The 27,079-nt window shown below is 43.1% G+C and overlaps 1 protein-coding gene and 1 long non-coding RNA gene across 2 annotated transcripts in view; one reads left to right on the top strand and one right to left on the bottom strand.

The window, feature by feature from the left end:
* The window catches only part of LOC100353318 (zinc finger protein 613), a 34,680-nt gene extending 17,198 nt beyond the window's left edge, over positions 1 to 17,482 (top strand). The window contains 4 exon segments of the mRNA XM_008249782.4: positions 10,768 to 10,894; positions 11,170 to 11,262; positions 15,687 to 17,289; positions 17,291 to 17,482. Of these exon segments, the coding sequence (XP_008248004.2) occupies positions 10,768 to 10,894; positions 11,170 to 11,262; positions 15,687 to 17,289; positions 17,291 to 17,390 (1,923 nt within the window). The 3' untranslated portion in view covers positions 17,391 to 17,482.
* Positions 17,483 to 19,670: 2,188 nt separating this feature from the next.
* LOC138846628 (uncharacterized) lies at positions 19,671 to 26,697 on the bottom strand. The gene is made up of 2 exons (XR_011384168.1): positions 26,558 to 26,697; positions 19,671 to 19,940 (listed from the first exon to the last, which is right to left on the bottom strand). It is a non-coding gene; the product is annotated as an uncharacterized lncRNA (long non-coding RNA).
* Positions 26,698 to 27,079: the final 382 nt, after the last annotated feature.

Raw genomic sequence — 27,079 nt, 5'->3', positions numbered from 1 at the left:
TCCCACTGATACTAGATTATTATAACTTTGCAATATCCACCAATTCTCCTGGACTACAGGGTTCAGTAGCTGCCACTCCTCCCAAGTAAAAACACAACCATATCCTTAAACAACAATGAGTCCTGTTAGAGAATATTCCTAATCAGTCTAACACTGTGATGATACATAAGAATTTCTTTTTTAAAAAAAATTATTTATGTAATTATTTGAAAATCAGAGTTACAGGGAGAGAGAGATTGATTGATTTTCTATCCGCTGGTTCACTCTCCAGATCACTTCAACAGCTGGAGCTGGGCCAGGCTGAAGCCAGGAGCCAGGAGCTTCTTCTGGTTCTCCCACGTGGATGCAGGAGCCCAAGCACTTGGGCCATCTGCAGCTTTCCCAGGCACATTAGCAGGGCATGGGATCAGAAGTGGAGCAGCTGGGATGCCAGGTCACAGGCGGTGGCTTAACTCACTACACTACAGCACTGGCCTCATAGGAATTTCTTATAATCATTTTTCCTTATAGTAAGTCATTCGAATGCCTTCCATGTAACTTTTTGCACTGTATTTATTACAAAAGAAGCAGCTCCTGGCTCCTGGCTTCGGATCAGCTCAGCCGCGGCTGTTGCAGCCAACTGGTGAGTGAACCAGCAGATGGAAGACCGCTCTCTCTCTGCGTCACTCTTTCAAATAAATTAATTAAAAAACAAACAAAGTCTGCAAAACATTCGTCAAGAACCTTAATTAAAAAAGAAAGAAAACGACTCTCTACAAACACTGCACCGCACCCACGAACGTCCTCACTTTTCCAGTAGAGCTGTATTTTTACTGTGGGTCAAGGTCAGAATTCACACGACGACTGTGTGCATTTACTTCACAGTTCACCACGGGGTACGCTGGTTGCTTTCCTCGCTCTTCACTCCCCCCGCTGTTGGTTTACTTCTTCCTTACGCCACCTCCAGCCTTTGGTGCCCAGGAGGCGCCTTCCTGCTAGCGGCCCCGCGCCTGCCGGGACGGGAGCCCTGCAGCTCCGCCTGCCTCGGGAGCCCCCTCTGCGCTGTGAGACTGTCCTCTCCCCGATCGGTGAGCCGGGCCCCCCGCCGCCCGTCACCTCCCTGGACGGCGTCTCCGCCAGCCCGCCCCGGCGCCCTCCTCCCGCAGGCAGACGCCTGCCCGGCCGCGGGAGCGGGGACGCGGCTTCTAAGGCGGCTCAGCCGCTCCCTCGCCCCAGCGCCTCGCGGCTCCGGCCTCCGACCCTCGCTCGGTCCCGCGCCGCCTCACCCCTCGCCGCCGCCCTCGGCAGAGCCGGAAGTCCGGGTGTCGGCGCCCGGCGCGCGCGCTCGCCACCCTCGTCGGCCGCCGTAGCCGGCGCGGACGCTGAGGAGGGCGCCCGAGGGGCTGAGCGCAGCGCGTCGGGGGCTCCGGCGGTCGCGGAGAGCGGGTCTGTGGCCGCGTCTCACTGGGGGCAGCGGGGAGCCGGGGGACGGGGTCAGCCCTCGGGGTCGCCGCGGGGTCCGGTGGTGGCCGCGGCGCGGAGGCTGTGGAGACCAGCGCGCTGTCCTGGGCGGGCCGGGCTGCTCGCGTGCGGCTGAGCGGAGTCGGGGCGCAGGGTCAGGGTGGGGGGGCGGGGCGGCCTCCCGGAGGCGGTCCGGGGACCCCGGTTAGGGCCGGGGCGTCGTTCCCCTGCAGGTGCACTGTGAATGCAGGGACGCACGTTCTGACTCAGTAAAAGAACGTCGTCCTCATCCCGCCCGAAATGTGGCCTGCAGGGGCTTCCTGCAGTGTATTTGCGAAGCAGATCGCGCGCTCCCCTGCGCGGGGGTCACGCCCCGGGTGCCTGCCGTGGCCGGGGCCGGGCCGGGGGCAGCCGGGAGCTGCAGCCGCGGCTGCTCTGTGAGTGTGGCAGGGGCCCACCGCCCCCCAGGGTATTCGCTAGCTGGAAGAGGCGGTGGGACTCGATGCCGGTGTGCAAGCCCTGGCCTAACCCACCGTGCCACCACGCCCACCCCATGCAGTCTGTATCTTGACCTTATTTCGTTTTATACCTGAATAATAGTCCATGGTATGGCTTTAGCACATTTTCTTAAATAACGATTCTGGGAACATTTGTGTGCAGGATTTTCTATTATGGACTTGATTGTATCTGTCTTAAATATCGCCCTAGGAAGGGACTCTAGGTCCTATGATAAACATGTCTTAACTGTTGGAGGAACACTAGACTTTCCCGAAGTGCAGTGTGTGAGGGTTTCCGTTTCTCCATGTATTCACCAATACTTGTTATTTTCAGTTTTTTGTTTTGGCCGTCCTAGTGGGTATTGAAATGTTGCAATGCTATGATTTTGATTTGGTCTCTGAAGACTTACAGTGTTGAGCAACTTTTCATATGCTTATGCTACGCATAGCTCTGAGATGTATTATCAGTAACCGTGGATTGTATTTTTAATAGCTGGATAGTAGTTGATTGGCCATGTATACTGGTGCTCATTCAGTTAATCCTGTATTCAAGATACCTTTACATCAGTTTTGCATACATATGGCAGTATTGCCTTTGCAAAAAAAATTTCTTTGGGAGTCTAGTAATCTCTGTTGAAAATATTCAATCCAAAGTGTTAAGCTATTCCAGAAATTCTTCAGTCGTTTAATATCTGTTTTTCCAGAAGAGTTAGACTCTGGGGAAAGGCCTTGTATCTTATTGGGCCTATGTAGAATGTATTTGACTTTTTTTTTTTTAATCGAGGTGGCATTCTCAAGACACAAAATTAACTGTTTTCACGTCAGTAATTCAGTGGCTCTTTGTATACTCACTGCATTGTGCAGCCATCACTTCTGTCTAGTTCCAGATATTTCCATCACTCCAAAGGCAACCTGGTACCTGTTGAATAGTAACTCCACATTCCACCTTCCCCAGACCTTGCTTGACAGCCACCAGTGTGCTGTCTCTCTCTGTGGCTTTACCTAACCTGGATGTGTCATGTAAATGGAATCATGCATCATATATAACAGTTTGTGTCTGGCTTCTTTGATTTAATGTAATGGTTTTTTTATTGTGTGCTGATAACTTTTTTTTTTAATTTGTTTATTTTACTTGAAAGAGTTACATAGAGAAGGAGAGGCAGAGAGAGAGAGGTCTTCTGTCCACTGGTTCACTCTCCAGTTGGCCGCAATGACCAGAGCTGCGCTGATCCGAGGCCAGGAGCTTCCTACGGGTCTTCCACGCGGGTGCAGGGGCCCAAAGAGTTGGGCCATCTTCTACTGCTTTCCCAGGCTATAGCAGAGAGCTGGCTTGGAAGTGGAGCAGCCAGGACTCGAACCGGCTCTCATTTGGGATTCCGGCACTGCAGGCGGCGGCTTTACCTGCTATACCATAGCGCTGGCCCCTGGGAACTCTTTTTAATGATTAGCCAGTCTGTCCCTCACTCTGCCTTACGTATCACTTCCTATTTGCACTGACCCTAAAAATCAGCTTAGGGTTTTCTGAGCAGATTTCCAGCCCTGTGTACATGTAGTTTTATTAATTCCCCAGTATACACAAGTGCTTTTGAATGGTCTAATTTCCATAAGAAACTTTCTAGCTTTTCTTCACAACCTTTTGGCTGTTCCTCAGTGAAAGTCTTTGGCCCCAGGCATCTTTAGGTGGTTCTGTTTTTGTGAAATGCCTGCCACTTTTCCATCCTGAGTGAGTTCCAAAGTAGGTGAAATAGGAATCAGCACGTTGCGCAGAGCTTTCAGGTAGCTCACAGAGTAGACATGCAGAGTGCTTTGGAATAATGTCTTCCCTGCTTCCTCCAGGACCTGGATCCAGGTCCCACATTGGGAGTGATGGCTCCAGTCTTTCAGACCGCCGCTGAGCTGCACAGCACATGGAGCGGAGGTCAGTGAGAACAAACAAAAAAGCACAGAGCTTTCCTGCCATGTTTAAGTTGTGTTTTCTTGATTCAGTGTTTGCTCTGTTGCTGTAAACCTTTGACTGTTTATAGAGTTCTGACAAAGGTTTTGTTTTGCTTTGCATTATATTTGCATTCAGTGTACATGATTTTGGTTTTTGTTATTTTTTTTAAAAGAAATAAGTAGATGCAAGTGCAGCTTAGGTGACATCTGCAGATCCTTCGTCTTTCTTCCTCAGGGATATGCACAATCTTGAACTTGTTTCATGTGATGCATGTTTTACTAAATGTGTATGTATCCATAAAGAATCTTGTTTTATATATTTTGATTCTATTGACTTTTCCTTTTTTATTTGTTCTTTCATATAATAATCATTAGTGATCGCAGCCTATCTGGTAATTTTTTAGAATTTGTGAAAATCTTTATAGCTTTCTATGCTCATGCACACATGTATTTTCCAGAACAACACCCCCCCCCCCCCCCCCCATGAAAGGACCTAGGCACTAGAATCAGCAGGAATGATTGTATCACACAGAATGTTCTTAAGGGTGAAAAATGAGACTGAATCCCTCCCTTAGCCTGTGTGAAGGGCTTTGGAGGCTGATAGGAAAGGATTCTGCCATTTGAAGTGCGTACCCTGGATGCCTCTAAAATGTTCCACCACTGCCTCCTGCCCATAAGTGTTGTGTCATTTGAGCCGTGCACCTTTTCATTGGGGGAATTCCAAGAAGAAAAGTCTGAAAGGTCAGCTGCCTCAGTGAAGTGCTTTTGGGGTTGAAGAGGGAGGAGGGCATAGGCTGACATGGGTTAGAGGAGATGAAAGTGCAAGCCCCCTGGGTTTGGAGGCTGCAGGAGATGGTACTTGCCACAGTGTTGCTACTTAGGTAGGGTAAAAGGAATGCTCAAGATAATTCCATTAATTTGATACTCTTCCTTGAGTTTTTCACTGGGGCACTAGAACTTGACCTATAGAAAGCTTCCAGGGCTGCTGACTTAAGATTTTATTTGAGAAATGGAGTTACAGACAGAGAGAGGGAGAGACAGAGACAAAGATCCTCCATCTGCCAGTTCACTCCCCAAATGGCTGCAATGGCCAGAGCTGAGCTGAGCTGATACAAAGCCAGGAGCCAGAAGCTTCCTGCAGGTCTCTGAAACGGGTGCAGGGCACTTGGGCTATCTTCCACTGCTTTTCCAAGCCATAAGCAGAGAGCCATATCCAAAGAGGAACAGCTAGGGCTTGAACTAGCGTCCATTTGGGATGCTGTCATCTCAGGCAGAGTCTTAGCCTGCTACGCCACAGTGCCAGCCCTGGCTGATGACTTAGACTCATTACTTTCAGGCCAGAGATGTGACATGCAGATACTCCAATTGTCTTTTTGGAAGAATTAGTACGTGTGTCGTTGTTCAGAGTTGATTCAAGAAGTTCTATTATGTGTATGTGACTGCGTGACCATACTCCATGTAATGAAATGGGAATTAAACTCCCTCAAGGTAGTAACCAAGAGCACAGGTCTTATTATGAAGATATATGGCCAAGAGACTGGAGTGCTAAGGTCACTCCTGTTCTGGATGATAGGCAGCCATGGATTCAGATTCTAGCTCTGCCATATACTGTGTCTTCTTGGACAAGATACTTTAGCTTAAGCCTTAGGTTAATATTGAAATTGGAAATAATGATTTATAGCTTATAAGGCTGTAATGAAGTAGGCAGTAGTGAGAAACAAAATAAGACAGTGCCTGTGCTTTGCTTAGCACGTTTGTCTTCAGACTGAGTTGTGCCAGCATGTCAGATGTATAACTGTTGAACAGATGCACAGGCACACGTGGCTTTGAGGATATAAATGTCCAGCTGTTAACTTCTCTGTGTCCTCTTTCTAAAATCTGATCTGAGAAGTCCCTTAGTGTTATAGCAGCAGTGTGCTGTTCTGTCTCTCCCTTCAGTCGTCGTGCTTCCATTTCACAGAGGAAAGACTTATCCCGTACATTGAGCATCTTGTGTTCTATTGCCCCAGGGTGTCAAAGTTTCTGGGGCCCCAAATAAAGGGTAATTGGAAGCGGCCCCGAGTTAAGGTGAGTACGCAGCAGCAGCGACAGCAGCTGAGCTTGGAGGGAATATGTATTCAAAGTGAACTTGCTCTTCAGTCCACAGGCCCTGGATCCAGGAAAAACACACATGAAATTATGTGAGGAGGAGGTTCCAGGACCCGGAGGTCATCATTTATGGAGACACCATTGACCGGAGACTAAGATTTCTGTCCAGAAATTTAGAGCAGTTCAAAAAGGCACTAAAGACAGAGCATCCTCATTACTGTCCATTTCCCCAAACAGAAGAAAATGATAAAGACTCAGGTACCTTTTAGTTTGTTTTATTCTTTCCTTCCTTCATTCCATAATAGATTCCTAGATGATTTTAAAGGTCAACTTGAATTAAGTGGGGAAGTCTAAGGTGGTAAATGTTTGTACACAGGTAAAGTTAGACTTTTACTTCGACAGCAAGGCAAAGTAGCATCATGAATACTTAGATATTCATAGTGGTATCATAAGAAGATACCTGGTCTTTGTCTCCAGTTCCTGGTGCAAGCCCCTAAAACTAGTGGAATTTCCTGAGTGGTAAGGGTGATGGAAGCCTCTTCTGTTGTAATGAGGTGACTTGCAGCCCTCAGGATGGATGCTTGATTAGAAGTGTTGATTTTCAGCCCATCACCAACCTTTTTTTTTTTTTTTTAAAGATTTATATATTTATTTGAAAGTCAGAGTTACACACACAGAGAGAGGGGAGGCAGAGAGAGAAAGGTCTTCCATCCGCTGGTTCACTCCCCAGTTGGCCACAACAGCTGGAGCTGGGCCAGTCAGGAGCCAGGAGCTTCTTCCGGGTCTTCTATGTGGGTGCAGGGGCCCAAGGACTTGGGCCATCTTCTACTGCTTTCCCAGGCCATAGCAGAGAGCTGGATGGGAAGTGGAGCAGCCAGGCCTCGAACCAGCACCCTTATGGGATGCCGGTGCTTCAGGCCAGGGTGTTAACCCGCTGCGCCACAGCACTGACCCCATCATCACCAACCTTTGGATGGTGAAGATGTTGAGTGACCATCAGTGGCCAGTAATTTCCTCAGTTACGCCTACATAATGAAACCTCCCCTGCAAAAAAAAAAAAAAAAAAAAACTTAACAGAGATTTGGAGAACTTTTGGGTTGGTGACCAAATCGAGGTGCTGGGACAGAGAACAGAAACTCTGCTATCCCCACTGCCCATGCCGTGCTGTATGTGTCTCTTCCACTTGGCTGACCCTGGTTTGTATCCTTTACAGGAAACCAGGAAGTATTTTCCTGAGTTCCTTGAGCTGTTCTAGTGAATTACTAAACCTTGGAGGTATAGACCATGAGAACCCTTCAGATTTGTAGTTATGTTGGGCAGAAGTGTGGGTAATTTTTGGGACCTGACACTTGAGACTAATATCTGATCTTGTGGGACTGAACCTGTAGCCTAAGGGCCTGTGCAAACTCCTTGAGTTGGTGTCAGAATTAAATCAGTGGATATTCAGTGGAGGTTGGAGAATTGGGAGTATTGGTTGGTATGAGGAAAACTATTCTGAATGAAAATAGCACAGTAGAATTCACACTAAGTTGAAATATAATGGGTGACTGGAGCCTCCTGTGGGTTGTATCAGCTATCTGTCTGTCTAATGCCTGACAGATAGCCAAAGAATCATGGTGGTCCCTGATTATGCACTGACTCTGAGGAGCAAGCAGACCAGTTCCTGAGAGGTGTCACTCTATCCTGGCTCTTTCCTAGAGGTAACGTGATACATGGTGTCTTTACCTGCAGCTTTCTCATAAGTGTCAAAGCAAGGGTCCTCAAGATCCTTTTGGAAAAAGACCAAGAGAACTCAATAGATATATATATATATTTTTTTTTTTTAATTTGTGATAGAGAGAGAGCTCCCATCTGCTGGTTCACTCCACTCCCCTGATGCCCTCAATAGCTAGGCTGGGACTGGGCCAAGGCCAAAGCCCAGAGCCAGGAATTAAACCCAGGTCTCCCACATGAGTGGAAGGAACCCCATCTCACCTGAGCCATCACCACTACCTCCCAGGGTCTGCATTAGCAGGAAACTGGATTCAGGACCCAGAGGCGGGTATTGAACCCAGGTACTTCTGTATGGGACATGGGCATGTTAACTGCTAGGCCAAATGGCTGGACTGATACAGTTCTTCATGGAGCCATTTCAAGGTGACTCATAAATGCAGCCTTTTGGTTGTTAGGTCTGATCGAGAAGTGAAATGTAAATGACCTCCGAAGGTATAAAATTGCATGACTCCCTAAGATCCTATATGGATGATGACTGAACTGGTATTTGAGTACAGATTTAGCAGTATGGCGTTGAAAGTAGTGTTTTCTGGTAATGGCACAAATTGGTGGGATCCAAAGGGTTTGTTTTTGACTTCCCCAATGAAAGACCACAAACACTCCATATCCAAAGTCAGTTATTACCTACTACTCTTTTTTATTACCTTTTTAAAATCAATCGTGTACATGTGCATGGATACATTTTCAAGGTTTAAAAAAAAAAAACTTGTCCAAAGATTACAAAATATATAGAGTGAAAAAAAATTTGCATCTGTGTATGCATCTAAAAACGTATTTGTGTGCATATGTATGTGAGTGTGTATGTATATGAAGGTACTTCAAAAATTTCATGGAAATGGAATTTAAAAACAAAAATCAAAAAATGCAAACTGTCTCTCGACATAAGCTTGATCAAGTTCAAGACACTTTTGTAATTGATGATACCATCTACTTAGTCCATCCCAGAAGAACTGGGTTCCTGGGAGTTTAACCACGTTGGTGCACTGGTTGGTTGTGATGCTGGCATCCCATAAGAGTGCTAGTTCAAATCATGGCTGCTCCACTTCCAATCCAGTTCTCAACTAGTGCACCTGGGAAAGCAGTGGTGGATGACCTATGTGCTTGGGCCCATGCCACCCTTGTGGGAGACCCAAATGAAGTTTGAGGCTCCTGGCTTTGGCCTGGCCATTTGGGGAGTGAGCCAGTGGGTGGAAGATCTCTTTCTCTATCTCTCCCTCTCTCTCTATCTCTGCCTTTCAAACAAATAAATACAAATAAATATTAAAAAAAATTTTTTTTTTAATTTTCATTGTATTTGAAAGGCAGAGAGAGTAAGAAATCTTCCATCTGCTGGTTTACTCCTCAAATGCCTGCAATAACTGGGGTTGGACTAGGCCAGAGCCAGGAGTCTGGAATCCATTCCAGGTTTACCACATGGGTGGAAGGGACCCAAGTACATGAGCTGTCATCTGCTGCCTCCCAAGGTGAGCACTGGCAGGGAGCTGGGACTGGAAGCAGAGTTGGCACTGGAACCATGCACACCAATAGTGGATTCAGGTCTCCTCAGGTAGCAGCATAACCACTGCATCAAATTTCTGCCCCATTTTTTCTGTGAACTCTTTGAAGATAACTCATATATGGGTGTGTGTGTGTGTACTTAAAAGAAAAATTAAAAGATAAGTTTGTTTTAGTGTAAAAGTATGTTGAGATACATTTATAATTTTTACATAGTGTGCATTTTCCCTGAACTTTCTGAATGCCTTTCATACATGTGATTTCCATGGTATCTATGTGTGTGTATATATATATATGTATATATATATATATATATATACACACACACATATATATATACTTACAATGCAGATGTCTTAGTCCTTAGGTTTTTTTTTTTTTTTTTAAGATTAATTGATTGATTTGAAAAGTGAATAACAGTGGTAGAACTCAGGAGCCCAGAATTCCATCCAAGTCTCTCAAGTAGGTGACAAGCACCTAAGCACTTGGGCCGTCTTCTGCTGCCTTCCCAAGTGCATTAGTGGTGAGCTAGATTAGAAGTGGAGCGGCTGTGACTTGAACCACCACTCCAGTATGAGATGTGGGTTTCCCAAGCTGCACCTTAACCCACTGTATATCATCAATGCCTGCCCCTTAGCCGCTAGGTGCTAGATAATACGCTCATTATTCTGTTTTCTATTTCATACACTAAACTAGTAAATGCCAGACCCCAGCTGTCTTCCACGTTTATTAATCTTTTATTTTATCGTTTTGTCCTTGTGCTTCATTTTGACTAGTTTCTTCAGATCTACCTTCCAGTTTACTAATTATTTTTCAGTGTATAACCGTTAAGACACCGATAATGTACATGTAACTAATTGTAAAACTATATGCATATGTTTTTGAGTAACAATACGTAGTATCTTAGTCTTAGTAATATTAAATAGTCCCTTGTTTGGATGTGATTTAGAAATTTTTTTTATCCCTAATATGTAAAATATATTAAAATAGTATCTTGCAATTATACTCTCTGCAGTTTGTCCATGGGTTAATTCTAATATTGGCTATGGAAATTTATGGTGTTGTAGGAATATTCTTTATTTATCTGGATATCACTGTAATATATTTAGTACTTGACAAAGATGGGCGCTGGTTCAAGTCCTGGCTGCTCCACTTCCAATCCAGCGCTCTGGGAAAGCAGTAGACAATGGCGCAAGTACTTGGGCCCCTGCACCCACGTGGGAGACCTGGAAGAAGCTCTTGGCTCCTGGCTCCTCGCTTCAGATCAGCACAGCTCTGGCCATTGCAGCCATCTCGGGAGTGAACCAGTGAATGGAAGACCTCTCTCTCTCTTTCTTGCTGCCTCTGCCTCTTTGTAACTCTGCCTTCAAATAAATAAATAAATCTTAAAAAAAAAAAAAAAAAAAAAAAAACAACACAACACTTAGTCGCACAGATGCGGCCTCTATGGTGAAAATAAGCAGAACGGCATTCTTCACCTTCTTCCACATCAGTAAAGGGTAAAGGGAGCTGTGTCATATTCAGAAGACTTTCTTTACAGGAATTGCTGACACTGGAGGACGTGGCTGTGGAGTTCACCTGGGAGGAGTGGCAGCTCCTGAGCCCCGCCCAGAAGGCCCTGTACCGGGACGTGATGCTGGAGAACTACAGCAGCCTGGTGGCTGTGGGTGAGGACAGCTGCCCCGTGCTGCTCAGAGGGTGCCCAGCCAGAGGCCTTTCCTTTCTAAGCATCTGAAGTCTCTAGAGGGCCGCTGGTCCTCGGAAGTCATAGCTTCTCAGTCCCCTCTGTGGTCCTGGAGAAGAGAGTGTAATGTGCTCCTTTATCAGAGGACGGCCTTTGCTTTGCAGACGTAGAAGTTACGCAGTTCCCAAAACAGAACTTCTCCCCCGCCTGACCATAGCCCAAGTCAGTGATCTTTCTTCTGTCATTTTCCATGAACAGGATATCAAGCCAGCAAGCCAGATGCACTCTCCAAGTTGGAACGAGGAGAACCGTGGACAGTTGAAGATGATATCCACAGTCACATCCGCCGAGGTGAGTGAGTGAGAACCGTCAGGGAGGGCGGCTGGGTAAGTCATATTCTAGTCGTTCAGAGGTGTCGCAGCTGTGAGGATCTCCACGCATTTGTGAGCAGAGCCCCTGTGGATCCCTCTCCTTCCAAGAGCTCTCAGTAGCCAAAGGGCAGATGTTTAGAGAAACATAGTCTCCTTTCTCTCTAGTTGGATCTGATCAGTTGGATTTCATCTAGGTCTTTTTGTTTGTTTGTTTTTAGAGTTCTTAAATGTCAACATTCTTCTACCATCAGAATATCACCACCTGGCCGGCGCCGCGGCTCACTAGGCTAATCCTCCACCTGCGTTGCCGGCACCCCAGGTTCTAATCCTGGTTAGGGCGTCAGATTCTGTCCTGGTTGCCCCTCTTCCAGGCCAGCTCTCTGCTGTGGCCCGGGAGTGCAGTGGAGGATGGCCCAGGTCCTTGGGCCCTGCACCCTCATAGGAGACCAGGAGAGGCACCTGGCTCCTGGCCTCAGATCAGCGCAGTGTGGCAGCCACAACATGCTGGCCGTAGCGGCCACTGGGGGGGTGAACCAAAGGGAGGAAGACCTTTCTCTCTGTCTGTCTCTCTCACTGTCTAACTCTGCCTGTCAAAAAATTAAAAAAAAAAAAAAAATCACCACCTGTTCCTTCTTCTTCCTTGTTACGAAATTTTGCCTACCAGGCCTCTCTCCAAAAAGAGATCTTTGATTTCCACAGTTTTCTGACCACTGCACTTTCTGTCCTTTTGGGTAATGTTGGTTTTCCTTCCCAACATCCACCCCCATCTGATTCTAGCCCCCATGGTAACCTAATCTGTCGCTGCACACGATATATCTGCTTTCTTAGCTTCTCTTTATTCGCTACTCTGAGGCCCTCTGAAAGTTCTGTTTTCATTTTTGCTGTGTTCTCACAGCCTTTAAAAGTTTTGTTCATTTAAATGACTCAAGCTCTTCGTTTCTGTGGAGATCTCAGGTAGATATCTCCATTGTTTTCTCACTTACATGTGTGTGCTGTTTCCATGACAACTCCTTGACTCTGTTCTGGCCACTGCACACCTTTGAGCTTCCCTGATACTTCCTTCATTAAAAATTCAAATTTGATTTTTTAAAATTTATTTTTAAAATTTTAAAATTCCTTTGATTTTCTAAAAAAGATTTATTTTATTTATTTGAAAGAGTTACAGAGAGAGGAAGAGAAAGACAGATAGAGATCTTCCATCTACCTGGGCACTCCCCAAATGGCTGCAACATCTGGAGTTGGACCATATCCAAGCCAGGAGCTTCTTCCAGATAGCCCACATGGGTGCAGGGGCCCACTTGGGCCATTCTACCGCTTTTCCCAGGCCAATAACAGAGAGCTGGATTGGATGTGGAGCATCTGGGACTCGAACCAGGACCCATATCGGATGCTGATGTCACAGGCAATGGCCCAACATGCTGTGCCACAACACTGGCCCTACATAAATCTTTAAGAAAAAACATCGAATTGTATACCTTGAAAATAAATAGTCTTTATACATTAGTAATGTTACAATAAAGCTAGTTTAAAACAGAGCTATTGAAGGTGTGAAGTTGGAGGTTCACAAGGCTGTGTGAGTAACTGTGAAGGGACTATCCTGAATCTGGCCATGGGAAGGTTTGGAGGTATTTTTTAGGAAACTGGTCAAGTGTGAACATGGATAAATGGAATCATCATGGTAAAGTTTTTATTTGCAGGCTGTCTTGTGTGGACTTTTGTGTGTAATTGAGGTAGAATGGTGAGGTTGTTTATTTTATATCATTACTGGGTATATAAGCTTACTTCTAACTGGGTGGCAGGGGTGTAGCAACAGTAAAGCACACTCAGTATTTCTAAGAATAATGGAAAATACGCTAGAGAGAGTCTTGTTCTGGAATTTGAGTGTGACCCTTTAGAACTTCTTAACTGATGGCAGCTGAGACATTTTATATAACATTTTGAAAGACAATGGGAATCATCATATAGGAGACGTTAAAACAAATAATTTGAATATTAGAGCATATGACTACAGGATGTGTCTGGAAGAGGTGACAGTCCCCTATGCAGTACAACAAAGTGTCTGATTCTGGAAAAGACCAGAATTTCTGTGAAATTTTTCTCCTTCTGTTTGATGTAGGAAAATGTTTCACAACAATTTCAAAGATAGAATATTGACTACAGAAGTTTTACTCTAAACAGGATACTGATGCTTTGGGAGATTTAAGTTTGATGGGGGTATACAGAATGAAAGGTAACAAACTAGAGGAATAAGATAGACTCCCCAAAATCTATCATTTATCTTAAAATCAAGTGCTAAGTTTACAATTCTGACTCAACTCTTTGGGATAATAGTTTCTAATACATATATTTGCTTATTTCCCTGATTGGTAGTTTGGGCTTTTCTAAATCAAAATCTAAATATTGGGGCCAGTGTTGTGACATAGGAGCTTAAGCTGATCCCTGCAATGCCATGTCCCATATGGGTGCCAGTTCGAGTCCAGACTGTTCCACTTATATATCTGGGAAAGCAGTAGAAGATAGCCCAAGTCTTTGGGCCCCTGCACCTACATGGAAGACCTGGATAGAGTTCCTGGCTCCTGGCTTTATCCTATCCCAGCCCTGGCCATTTCAGCTGCTTGGGAAGTGAACCAGCAGATGAAAGATCTCTTTCTCTCTGTCTCTCTCTTTCTTTCTGTGACTCTGCATTTCAAATCAATCAATAAATCTTTTTTAAATATCTAAATATTGCAATAATCATAAACTTAGCCCCATACTTTGATCTTGTTTGAATCTATGTAGTTTCCAAATACATTCCTATCCAGCCCTCTGTCCTTAAATAATATATAGAGAGTGATGGTTTCCATCTTGGTATCTCTATTCTAGATGTTTCTCAAATTTTATGTATCCAACTGGATTTTTCATGTTTGTACTTGAATATTTAAAACTCATCTCATAGTTGATACAGTTTAAAATGCTAACTTGGGGGCCAGCGCTGTGGTGCAGCGGGTTAATACCCTGGCCTGAAGCACTGGCATCCCATATGGGTGCTGGTTCTAGTCCTAGCTGCTCCATTTCCGATCCATCTCTCTGCTATGGCCTGGGAAAACAGCAGAAGATGGCCCAAGTCCTTGGGCCCCTGCACCTGCATGGGAGACCTGGAAGAAGCTCCTGGCTCCTGGCTTTAGATTGGTGCAGTTCTGGCTGTTGTGGCCAGTTGAGGAGTGAACCATCAGATGGAAGACCTGTCTCTCTCTTTCTCTCTCTCTCTTTCTCTTTGCTTCTCCTTTCTCTGTGTAACTGACTTGCAAATAAATAAATAAATCTTAAAAAAAATTTTTTAAATGCTAACTTGATTTTACCCAACAGAAACCTCAGTGTTACTTCCCATCTTATCAAAAGGCACTACTGTATCTGGTGGTTCAATGCAGATAATTAAGAATGATCCTAATTCCTTATTTTTAGTAATCTTTCTGTATTGAAACTATGAGTAAGCCTTGTCTTTCTCCAAATTATATCCTGATTTCTTACACCACCCTCTCCATTGTTTCCACAAATTATTTTTCACAATTTGTACCTACTGTCTATATCATTGCTTCTCTATTCGATTTCCCTTAACTAAAGAATGTATGCTCATAGAAAAAAAAAGGAATATGTTTTTATATCATCATCACTGGCACAATGTTTAATACATAGTCATAATTTAATAAGGACTTTGGATGTGCGAATGCATCATGCCTTTTTTTTTTTTTTTAAGATTTACTTATTTATTTGAAAGGCAGAGTTACAGACAGGCAGAGGCAGAGAGAGACAGAGGTCTCCCATCTGCTGGTTCACTCCCCAAATGACCGCAGTGGCCAGAGCTGAGCTGATCCGAAGCCAGGAGCCAGGAGCATCTTCTGGGTCTCCCATGTGGGTGCAGGGGCCCAAGGACTCAGGCTGTCTTCTGCTGCTTTCCCAGGCCATAGCAGAGAGCTGGATGGGAAGTGGAGGAGCTAGGACTCGAACTGGTGCCCATAAAGGATGCTGGTGCTGTAGGCCAGGGCTTTAATCCACTGTGCCACAGCACTAGCCCCATCCTCAGCCTTTTAAAACAAATATCTCTCCAATTTCTGTAGTCCAGTGGTAATGTAACTTAATTTGACTTTATTATTTCATAGTACTTTATGTGATCATATTTAGAAAGCTAAATCTGTATTTATTTATTTTGAGTTACCTAACATTATTTCTACATTGACTACTTTCACCTTTTCTTTGTTTAAATTGTTTTACCCTTGTCCAAGTGACAGCAACCTTATATACTTGGAGTCTTTTTAAACTGAGGTATTAGTATTGTCAATTATGAACCAGTCTACACAGAGCTGTTTATGGAATAGTTTTAGTCTTTTCCATGCACATGGAATGACTTACTGTTCTCTTCTTTCCTAGAAATCAAGACAGTCAATGATCATCTGTCGGTGCATTTGAAAAACCAAAGGTGTCTGAAAAGAGTGGAACAATACCATGAACTTAGTGAATTTGGAAAGAGCATTAATCAGAGGAAAAGTAGTATCCCTTTGAGGCAAAATCATGTTGTGTTTGACTTGAATGGAAAAACAGTGAAATCAAATTTAAGCTTAGTGAACCATAACAGGAGCTGTAAAGTAAAAAATCTTGGGGGGGTAAGTGGAGACAAGAAATCCTTCCTCCACGCTGAGCATCAACGATTTTTTGCTGAAAAGAAACTTCCCAAATATGGAAATTCTGTGAATACAAATGCACAATTCATTAAGCCTCAGAGAACTCAAAAGAGAGAGAAACCCCAAGTGTGCAACGAATGTGGAAAGGCCTTCCTCAAGAAGTCTCGCCTCATTGATCATCAGAGAGTTCACTCAGGAGAGAAACCTCATAGGTGCAGTATATGTGGGAAAGCCTTTTCCAGAAAGTCCCGGCTCGCTGAACACCAGAAAACGCATGTAGGAGACAAGCGGTATGAATGTGCTGAATGTGACAGAGCCTTCCGCTGGAAATCGCAGTTTATCGCACATCAGAAAACGCATACAGGAGAGAAGCCCTATGTATGCAGTGACTGTGGAAAAGGCTTCATCAAGAAGTCTCGGCTCATCAACCATCAGAGGGTTCATACAGGAGAGAAGCCTCACGGATGTAGTCTGTGTGAGAAAGCATTCTCCAGAAAGTCCAGGCTCATTGAGCATCAGAGAACTCACACGGGAGAAAAACCCTATGACTGCACTGAGTGTGACAAAGCATTCCGCTGGAAATCGCAGCTCAATGCACATCAGAAAACGCATACAGGAGAAAAGTCGTACATATGCAGTGACTGCGGAAAAGCCTTCATTCAGAAAGGCAATCTGGTTGTACACCAGCGAACTCACACTGGAGAGAAGCCTTACGTATGCAGTGACTGTGGGAAAGGCTTCATTCAGAAGGGCAATCTCCTTATACATCAGCGAACTCATACTGGAGAGAAACCCTATGTATGCAGCGACTGTGGGAAGGGCTTTAGCCAGAAGACATGCCTAATATCACATCAGAGATTTCACACAGGAAAGACGCCTTTTGTGTGTCCTGAATGTGGAAAATCCTGCTCACACAAGTCAGGTCTCATTAACCATCAGAGAATTCACACGGGAGAAAAACCTTACAAATGTGGCGACTGTGGGAAAGCTTTCAGAGATAAGTCATGCCTCAACAGACACCGCAGAACTCACACAGGAGAGAGACCATACGGATGCTCTGATTGTGGGAAGGCTTTCTCCCATTTGTCATGCCTCGTGTATCATAAGGGAATGCTGCATGCAAGAGAGAAGCGTGTAGGTTCAGTCAAGTTAGAAAATCCTTCCTCAAAAAGTCACAGCTCATCACAGACAGATGATTTTATACAGGAGAAAAACTCTGCTAACATGGGGACTGTGCACATGCCTTCTGGGGCACCTCAGACTTTATTAAACAGCAGTGAGTTCCAGGCAGATAGCAATGTAGCCATTGTGGGCCAGCCAGTTGCCAGATGTTCAGCCTCTGTGAAGGATAGAATTTGCACAGAAGAGAAACCTTATGAATGCAGTGAATATGGTAGTGCTTTCAGTGATCCATTACGTCATACTTTATGTCACAAAAACTACACAGGAATAAACTGAAACATTCAAGGTTGAAAACTCTTGAGTAAAACCTAGCTCATTATATGGCTAAGTGTGTATATATTAAATGAAAAAAAATCCTATAAATGCACAGAGTTGGAAAATCTATTATGGGAGGATAGATCCTATCAATGGTCATAGATCACAGATCATCAGTGAGCTCATAGTTGAATGAAATACAATAACTGTGGAAAAGTCCTGGCCCAGAAATAAGACCTCGGTAGGTATCAGTTTGTATAGGAGACAAACCACTGGAAGATCTTTGAAGACAGTGAACGTGACAGGGTTGCCAATGGTAGATTCTGTCCCATGAATTGTCAGAAGAAATTATATAGAAACAATAGTGAACCACACTAACTGGAACATCTTCAAAATATCAGGAGCACATGAAGCAAATTAATGCTGTAAAAAGGAAAGAGATTTTAGCAATTTCTGTCACAAGTCTAACATTATACTTTAAATAATACATGAAGTGCATTTTAAGGTAATATATCTTGAATCAAGCTCTTAGTTGATGTCAGTGATTCCTTAATTAAAAGTAAGTAGTCTGTGTTGCACTTTACTGGTTAAAGTTGTAACCCAGTGTATCCTTTAAAATCTTTGCCATGAGTCTTCTCATTCAGGATCTTTATATAATTAACTCTTAAATTTGTTTATAATCTTATTTAATTATTTGACTACTGAAGTCCTTCAAAAGAAAATTAAAATATTTCATTGAATAATGTTACATAGCATATTTAGATATTTAGCATATTTAACTTTATCACCCCAGGGGAATGAAGTTCAAAACTCATAAGTAATCAAATAGCCATACCCCTGCCCTAGAAAGTAGTTTGCATTCTAACCCTATGGTTTGTCTTATTATTGGCATACATACCACTCTGAAATGTGGTATGTATTTCCTATATTGTGCTATTCTAGGAACTGTAGATATTTTGACAATAAGGATCAAAATGAAAAGTCCTTAATGTTATCAAAGCTGTGTGTGTGTGTGTGTGTGTGTGTGTGTATGTGTATGTATAAGTGTAGTCTGGATTATATGTGCACAACAGTTTTAGCCTCCAGCACAGGTAGTCAAAGGAAACACACACACACACATTATTTATCAATATTAGTTGAAAAGGGCATGTGTTCTAAAGATCAAAGTATATCTAATTTCTCCTTCAAGGAGCATATCATTTGGAGTTGGAGAGGGGAAAGGACTCAGTTTTACTTACATAAAACAGGGTATGAATACTTTTTTTAAAATGCTCATATTTGTGTTCCTAGATTATAAATCCTTGAGACTTTGTAAATAATTTTATATCTTCAGCACATAGCAAAAAGTAAATTGTATGTAGATTTGAAAGATTATTGAAGGCACATGAATGGATATAAAGTTTTGTCAGTGAAAGAAAGGAGCTAGTGCAAACAAATTGTAAGAAATTCAGAATCAATTTTTAAGACATCCTGAATAGACTGGCTTCTGTCGATGTAAAAGGGATGGGTGTTTAGCCCAGTGGGTAAAATGCTGATTAGGCTTCCTGGGTCCCACACTGAAGCACCTGGGTTTGATGCCTGACTGTGGCTCCTGATTCCAGTTTTTGCTAATACAGATCCTGCAAGGCAACAGTGATGGCTCAAGTAGTTGGATCCCTACCACCCACATGAGAGAACTGGATGAGTTCTCTGCTTTCATAGTCAGCTTGGTTCATTCCTGGCTGTTGTCAGCAGCTGGGGAGTGAACCAGCAGTTCAGAGCTCTCTGTCTCATTTTCTCTAAAAAATAAAAATATATATCCAGCTTAGAAATAGTCCTGCTGGGGCTGGCTTCTGTGGCGCAGCAGCTTAACACTCTGGCCTTAGGCACTGGCATCCTATGTGGGCACCAGTTTGAGAACCAGCTGCTCCACTTCCACTCCAGCTTTCTGTCATGGCCTGGGAAAGCTGTAGAGGATGTCCCAGTTCCTTGGGCCCCTGCACCCGCATGGGAGATCCAGAGGGGGCTCCAGGCTCCTGGCATCAGATTGGTGCAGCTCCGGCAATTGCGGCCAATTGGGGAGTGAACCATTGGATGGAAGACCTTTCTCTCTCTCTCTCTCTCTCTCTCTCTCTCTCTCTCTCTCTGCCTCTCCTCTTTCTATATAACTCTTTCAGGTAAATAAATCTTTAAAAAAAAAAGAAAGAAAGAAATAGTCCTGTTAAGAAGGAGAAAAAACTGAAAATGTGGCCTGAAGTGGTGATTCCAATTGAATCTCTTGCTATGAGATATTGGATAATCCACTACAACACAAATGTATGGTGTATCTTCACTTTATTAGGAGCGTGTAGATACTAGTTTTCACTGGAGAGCAAAACATCCAACATGATAGTCTGTAGCCAGATGAATTCAGGACAGGTGTTCCCTAGTGAAGAATAAGAATTGGACTCTTCAACCCAGACTTCCGCTTCTCTCTGCTTGTCCTCATGTTCACCATAGCATCTTGCTCCCTGAACTCTTCAGTCAAGAACTCCTAATGGGCTGCCTGTGACCAGCTTGAAGACCAGATCTTTCAGAGGTTGGCATCCTAGGTAAAAAAAAAATAAGTGAATAAAACTTTAATTGGATTGACAATTTAAAAAGTGAACACTGGGAAGCATTTCACAAAGTGCTGTTGTAAGCTGCAATTTGGAATGCCCCATCTCATAGTGCCTGGCTCAAGTCCTAATGTAGCTTTTTAGTGATGCACATGCTGAGGCAGCAGATGATGGCTGAAGTACTTAAGTCCTTGCCGTCCATGTGGGAGACCCAGATGGAGTTCCATTCTCCTGTCCAGCCCTGAATGTTGCAGGTCTTTGATGAGTGAACCAACAAATGGAAGATAGTCTCCTCTATGTCCCTGCTCTTCAAATAAAATGCAAAGTAGTAACAGTAAAAACTTACATCATCTTACTAGTTCACTCTCTTCCCTTCATAAAAGCCATAGCTAGCACTTCAATGCAGTTTGCCAGGTGCTACTTGTATTGCTTAGTTGCCTGTTATTTCATATGCTCCCTTTTCACCTTCACGTGTCTTGGGAGAAATATTTGATTTTATTTGAAGGCTCATCCCTTTCTCCCTATTATAGATAACATGGCAGTGGGCTTCATGGAATGCCCCAGTGTTGGCTTCAAGACAGTTCTCAGCTAACTGAGCATGATTCATTTTCTGTCCCATCCCCGGAAGGGCAGTGGAAATGTCCTCTGCTTTTGTCCACTCTGACGGCTGCCTTCCACGCCCCTTCAAACATTTCACCTTTTACAAACTTAGTTTTCTAGAGGTCCTCCTGGGGCACTTAGCAGTTCCTTCCTGAGCCAAGAGTTTGTATTTTCTGCTGAATGGAGACCAGACCTACTCTGAGACGCCTGTGTGTAGTGCTCGCTCCTGGTGGCTCAGCATGTGCGTAGAGCATGCAGAGATATTTTGCTCAGCCTACTGAAGGTTTTATGTCTCTTGATAACTTCTGCAGTTATCACAGTGATAGAGGTACTGACTGCTTAAAATCAGACCTGGGCTGCTTGGCACTGGACTGCCAGTTAACCTGAGATGAGAGTTGATGCAAGGAAATAGGTTTATTCAAGAGGGTGTGTCTTCAGGGAAAAGCAACCTCCTCAGTTTCAGAAGTACTTTTCCTAATTTGCAAGTTAGCAGAACTTTTAAAGGAGAAATAGGGGCTGGAAGAGATTGTCGGGTTTCTAGGATTGGTTCTGCTAGTCATCCTGACGTTACTTAGATGGAAGCGTCTTGATATCAAGTTGGTTGTTTTTGGCTGATAATCATAATTTCCTTCCTTACCTGAGGTTATCCCCTGAAATTCTTAGGGCAGCATCTGTTGAATAAGCATTCTAATAAGTCACAGGATGAGCAGTTAGCTTTTGTTAATTAGAATGTGAAAAGGAGAGGACGATGTGCTTTCTTTATAGTTGCAGTCATATAACATCATAAGGTTGGAATGAAAAGAAAGAGGAAGATGTGTTAGTACAGTTACAGTACCCTGAAGTTAACTCAGTACTTTCTTACAGCACTGAATGACAACAGTCATAATAGATGTTGTGTTGTGGAACACAGCAGAATGCAGGGCCCATGGCCAGAGCTCAGACTCCTGGAAGTACCATTTCTCCACCACAAATCCTGGCCCTCAGTGTCCTCATGATGGTAAAGGAAGGGCTGTGGAGCAAGGGCATCAGGGTTGAAGTCTTTCTGAACTGGGATTCCAACTTTATTCATTCTTTGTAGAGTCTACAAAGGATCAAGTTCAGGTAGGTTGGGTTCTGGACCTAACTCCAGAGTAAAAGGCTTTGGAAGTCAATGAACCAGAACATGGTACTGGGACCATGAGGGGCCATGTACTGAGGATGTCTTCTCTTTTAGTCACTGAGGAATAACAGAACCTTTGGCAGTCATGTATTAGGAATCTTAAAGTAATGACCAATAGCCCATCTGTTGGGGTTTATGGTTATTGAGGGCCCATGCAGAGTGAATCAGTGGTTGAGACTCAGAATAGTAAGGTGTGTCATTGAACAAAGTCTGCTATCCTCATCCACCAGTGGACTAAACTTTCTTTCCTTTATCTTCAAACTTTGTCCTCATTATTGTGATTTACCACCATTGACAAGGCCCAGACTTTTGGTTACAGAATGAAGAGATGGGTCTGGAGACTCAGGGCCCCAGGCCCCTGTAGAGTTGGGGGGTTGAGGCTTAAACATTGGGTGCTGGTAATGGTTATAATTTTTTTTTAAGATTTATTTATTTGAAAGAGTTACACAGCGAGAGAAGGAGAGGCAGAGTGAGAGGTCTTCCATCTGCTGGTTCACTCCCCAACTGGCTGCAACGGCTGGAGCTGCGCTGACCTGAAACCAGCAGCCAGGAGCTTCTTCCAGGTCTCCCACGCGGGTGTAGGGGCCCAAGGACTTGGGCCATCTTCTACTGCTTTCCCAGGCCATAGACCAGTGCCCATATGGGATGCTGGCACTTCAGGCAGTGGCTCCACCCACTATGCCACAGTACCAACCATGATAATGGTTGTAATTTAAAGCCACACTTGCCCAGCTAATACAAATCTATTTCAGTTCTTCAAGTCTATCCTCAAGATATAAACACATGTCTTCCTACATGATCTCTTATATTCATTTTTCAGGACAATGTCTAGTCTCTTTGTGATATTTGTTTAATATAAGTGTATGTTTATTTTCCTGGTCAGTATAGTCAGTTTGGTTCATTTTAATGGATTTTTCCAAGCCAAAATCTGAATATTTAAATTACTAAAGCTTAGGTCCTTTTGCCTTAATCTTTTCAATCTTTACATTCTCTGAACACGGTCATTTCAACTTTTATCCATAACATTTCAACTTTTATCCATAAATATTTACATCTTGATAACTTTCCACATTGCTATGTCCACTTAAACTCTTCAAATTTTTTTGTCTCTAACTGCATACTTTGCACTCTAATTTCTAATAAAAATCTAAATACTTATATGCTTCAAAAAGTCTGCTTACTGGGGGCTGGCGCTGTGGCACAGCGGGTTAATGCCCTGGCCTGAAGTGCTGGCATCCCATATGGGTGCCGGGTCTGAGTTCTGGCTGCTCCTCTTCCAATCCAGCTCTCTGCTATGGCCTGGGAAAGCAGTAGAAGATGGCCCAAGGTCTTGTGGGCCACTGCACCTGCGTGGGAGACCTGGAAGAAGCTCCTGGCTCCTGGCTTCAGATCAGCACAGCTCCGGCTGTTGCGGCCATCTGGGGAGTGAACCATCGGATGGAAGATTCTCTCTCTCCCTCTCCCTCTCCCTCTCCCTCTCCTTTCTCTGTGTAATTCTTTCAAATAAATAAATAAATCTTTAAATAAAAAGTCTGCTTACTTCCTCCAAATTCCAAATCTCTACACTGTTCACACTGTCAAAGGCAGTTCCTCTTGACTTAAAATCAGTAAACTTCAATTCTTCACATTTATTCTGACATTTTGAATTCATCAGGGAGCCGTGTTTTACTCCATGATGTTTTATTCTACCTCCCTTCATCTCCTTTGTTTTTCATAATTTGCAGTTACCTCCTTCTTTGCTTGCTTATTATTTTCCCTAACTAGAATATAAACACATTGAAAATAAATAATAGGTTAGATTCCTGAACACCACAACAAGAATATAATGTGCACTCAGTAAAGATTTATAGGATAACTAAATGCAGGTCCCCTAATCTTGGATCAGGTTTGCTTTACACTTATGTTTTCTCATCTAACTTTAATTTTTCTTGTTTTATACTATTTATGCAAGTTTTACAAGGTGTTAGAAAGTAGCCAAATCTATATACATTGTTAATTATTTAAGCTTTGTTTGCTGCTTAATTCATGTCTATAAGATATTTCACAAATTTTATGAAAAATGGAATTAAAAGGTAAATTCAGTGCAAAAAATTTGAAGTCTATGCATATGAAGTGTCTTCAGAAAATGCATGGGAAACGTGTATTATAAAAAAAAAAACCTGCATGAATTACAAACTTTTGTACACCAAAATAAACATCTTTTAGTTCCATTTTCCATGAACTTTTGAGGCGCCCTTGTATTGTGTTTTCACCAGCTCCCAAGAGATAAAGACCCTTCTTCCTCCCCCTCCCTCCCACTCTTGCAGTAAGAATGATAGCCAAGTTTGATGACAAGAAATGCACCTGACACGCCAGGTTGGTATCTCAGCAAAGGCCTGAGAGCCCAGTCTGCACTTAGACTGGAGTTTTTATTGAGATAAAGAACATTGTTAAAGATTCTTATTCTTACGTAGCTGACAGTAAAGAGCCAACTCATACTTTGGCATTCATTGTTATTTCCTTAGAAATCAAGAAATCTGATGCTTTTCTCTAGGATATTATTAGTACAGCCAAAACTGTATAGAGAGTAGAACAGTGCTATGAACATAATGCCTTTAAAAATATTGTTCATGCAGGTCAACATTGTTTTTCTTTAAGACAAAATCACAGGAAAACTCTGAAATCAAGTTTGAATTAAATAGAACAGAAGCAATGAGGTAAAGAATGCTGCTGAGCTTAACAGAGATGGGAAATCCTTTCTCCATGGAAAGCAGGAGCAAATCTATAATAACATTAAATTTTCTCAAAGTGGAAAACTCATCAGCAATAAGTCTTAATCATTAAGCATTGAGAGAACTTAGAAAATTTAGGGGCCGGCACTGTGGCATAGCAGGTAAAGCCACCACCTGCAGTGCCGGTATCCCACATGGGTCTCCCATAGGGGTGCAGGGGCCAAAGACTTGGGCCATCTTCTACTGCTTTCCCAGGCCATAGCAGAGAGCTGGATCAGAAGTGGAACAGCCAAGTGTCGAACTGGCACCCATATGGGATGCTGGCACTGCAGGTGACGGCTTTACCCGCTATACCACAGCACCACGCTATTTTCTAAAGTCAGGTCTCATTAAACATCAGAAAATTTACATAGGAGACATATTATGACTGTAGTCAATGTGGGGAAGACTTTGTCACAAAGCAACAGCTTTTTTTTTTCTTTCTTTCATTAAAGACCTTGTGTAGGAGAGTCTTAAGAATACACCGAGAATGGAAAAGCTTTTGTCTATAAAACTTGCCATATTAAACATAAGAAAATACATGGGAGAAATATGTTGATTAGGAGAAGTTACAAAATCATTTCAAAGAATCACAGCTCTTATTACATATAAGTGACATCTTGTTAACACATAAGCCTTGTTTGGGGCTGGCATTGTGGTACAATGGGTTAAGATGCTACTTGGGACAACCACATCCAATATTGGAGTGCCAGTTCAAGTCCCAGCTACTCTGCTTCCAGTCCAGCTCCATGCTAATGTGCCTGGGAAGCGGCAGATAATGGTGGCTCAAGTACTTGAGCTCCTGCCACCAATGTAGGAGACTGGGCTGGAGTTCCTGGCTCCTGGCTTCATTCTGGTCCACTAACTGAAGATATGGTGCAAATGAAACAGAAATGTTGGTGCTCTTTTGGAACAAGCATTGAATTAAATCAATTATCTGTAAGAAGTATCTTTATACCTATTGTACTCAGAATATGTATTAAGTGAAATGGCCATGAGTTACTGGTTCAAAATATATGTATTTAGAATGAGGTGGTGCAAGAAAAATAACTGATAAGATTTTAAGAGCTCAATAGCCATATGTGACTAGTGACCAGCATTTTGATCAGTACAGACAGAACAACTTTATCATCACAGTACAGTCTACTGAATAGGGCTGGTTTATAAAATCATATATTCCTGATGACATAGAAAAATAAAAATTATTTGGAAGGTGAACAGAAAATCAAGACTATTTTGTCATTTTAGAGAATGGGCCACTGGAAAGCAGTTCTAAAAAAACTTTTTTTTTTTTTTGGTGCATGTTTGTTTAGAGATTCAACCTGTGTCTACATATAAAAGAGGAAGAGCAGAAAAGGAATGGGAGCCAAGAATAAGTAGAATAAAAAGGATGAGGACTTCACTCTAAGACGGAGGGAAGTACAGCACATGAGAGCAGGTAAGATCCTCTTGGGATGTCTTGGTGAAGAAACTTTATACGAGTTCCTTTATATATGTGTTTCCAGGACTACTTGATACTTGCCATCATTTGGAAAATACCAGGTCTTCTCTGAATGGCTTAATTAGGCCATGATATTTTCCTTATTTTAATCATTCCTTCTTAGTCTTTCAGGATTGGAGCTCTTGTCTTCTACTCAGATCCAATGAAGGGAACGTGCTGAAAAAACTATGAGGCAGGGGCAGACACTGTGGCACAGTAGGTTAAGCCACGGTTTTGGACACCTGTATTCCGTATCAAAGTGCCAAGTCAAGTCCCATCACCTCCACTTCTGATCCAGCTTCCTGTTAATGCATCCCAGGAAGCAACAGATGATGGCTCAAATGCTTGAACTACAACTACTCATATGGGAGATCTGGATGGAGTTCCAGGCTCCTTGCTTTGGGCTGGCCCTGGAGTAGCCAGGACATGAACCAGAAGTCTGTTACAAGACGTGTCTTACACTTTAACTCACTGTGCCACAACACCTACCCCCAACAAATATTTTTAAACACCTAGAAGTAGGAGGCTGTCTCAGTACTTCAAGTTTTATTAGTGCATTCATTAGGTAATCAAAAGCAGGGTGATTTCCTGATTGACTTTTTGCAAGGCTCACCTTACGTTTTCTGTGAATACTAGATAATAAAGCCAATGATGCAGTGACAATTCCTCTATCAGATGAGGTACTGAGTCGGTGTATTGATGATGTGAGAGACTGGTTGGAATTGAGAGAACTTTTGAAGATGGAACTGACTTCCTGCTTTGACTTGTAGTTTCGTGGCTATCAGGTTTATTATGAAAATTACGACAATGAACTGGGGCAGAGATAGAAACAAATAGTATGCTTACAATCGGCACACAAAAACCTCTTGGTGAGGTAATGCAAACGCATAGAATCGTGGCAAATCCAGTTCTTTGCGGTCTCTTTTTTTTTTAAGCACATGGATATTCATCATTCCGTTTGCAATACCCAGTAAACTGGAAGCAACCCAAACTGTCCACGTCTGGTAAATAATCGAATATATTTTGGCAACCGAATATTAGGCAACAAAAGGAGACTACTGAAACATCAGAGATGAATTCCCAATCATGCTGTGTGAAAGGAGCAAGAAACAAGTCCGAGCGGTGCGATTCTAGTCATAA

The sequence above is a fragment of the Oryctolagus cuniculus genome, chromosome 18 (assembly GCF_964237555.1).
Source record: "Oryctolagus cuniculus chromosome 18, mOryCun1.1, whole genome shotgun sequence".
NCBI classification, from domain to species: Eukaryota; Metazoa; Chordata; class Mammalia; order Lagomorpha; family Leporidae; genus Oryctolagus; species Oryctolagus cuniculus.
Note: the sequence above shows the minus strand (reverse complement) of the source record. Positions and strands in the feature narration are given on the sequence as shown.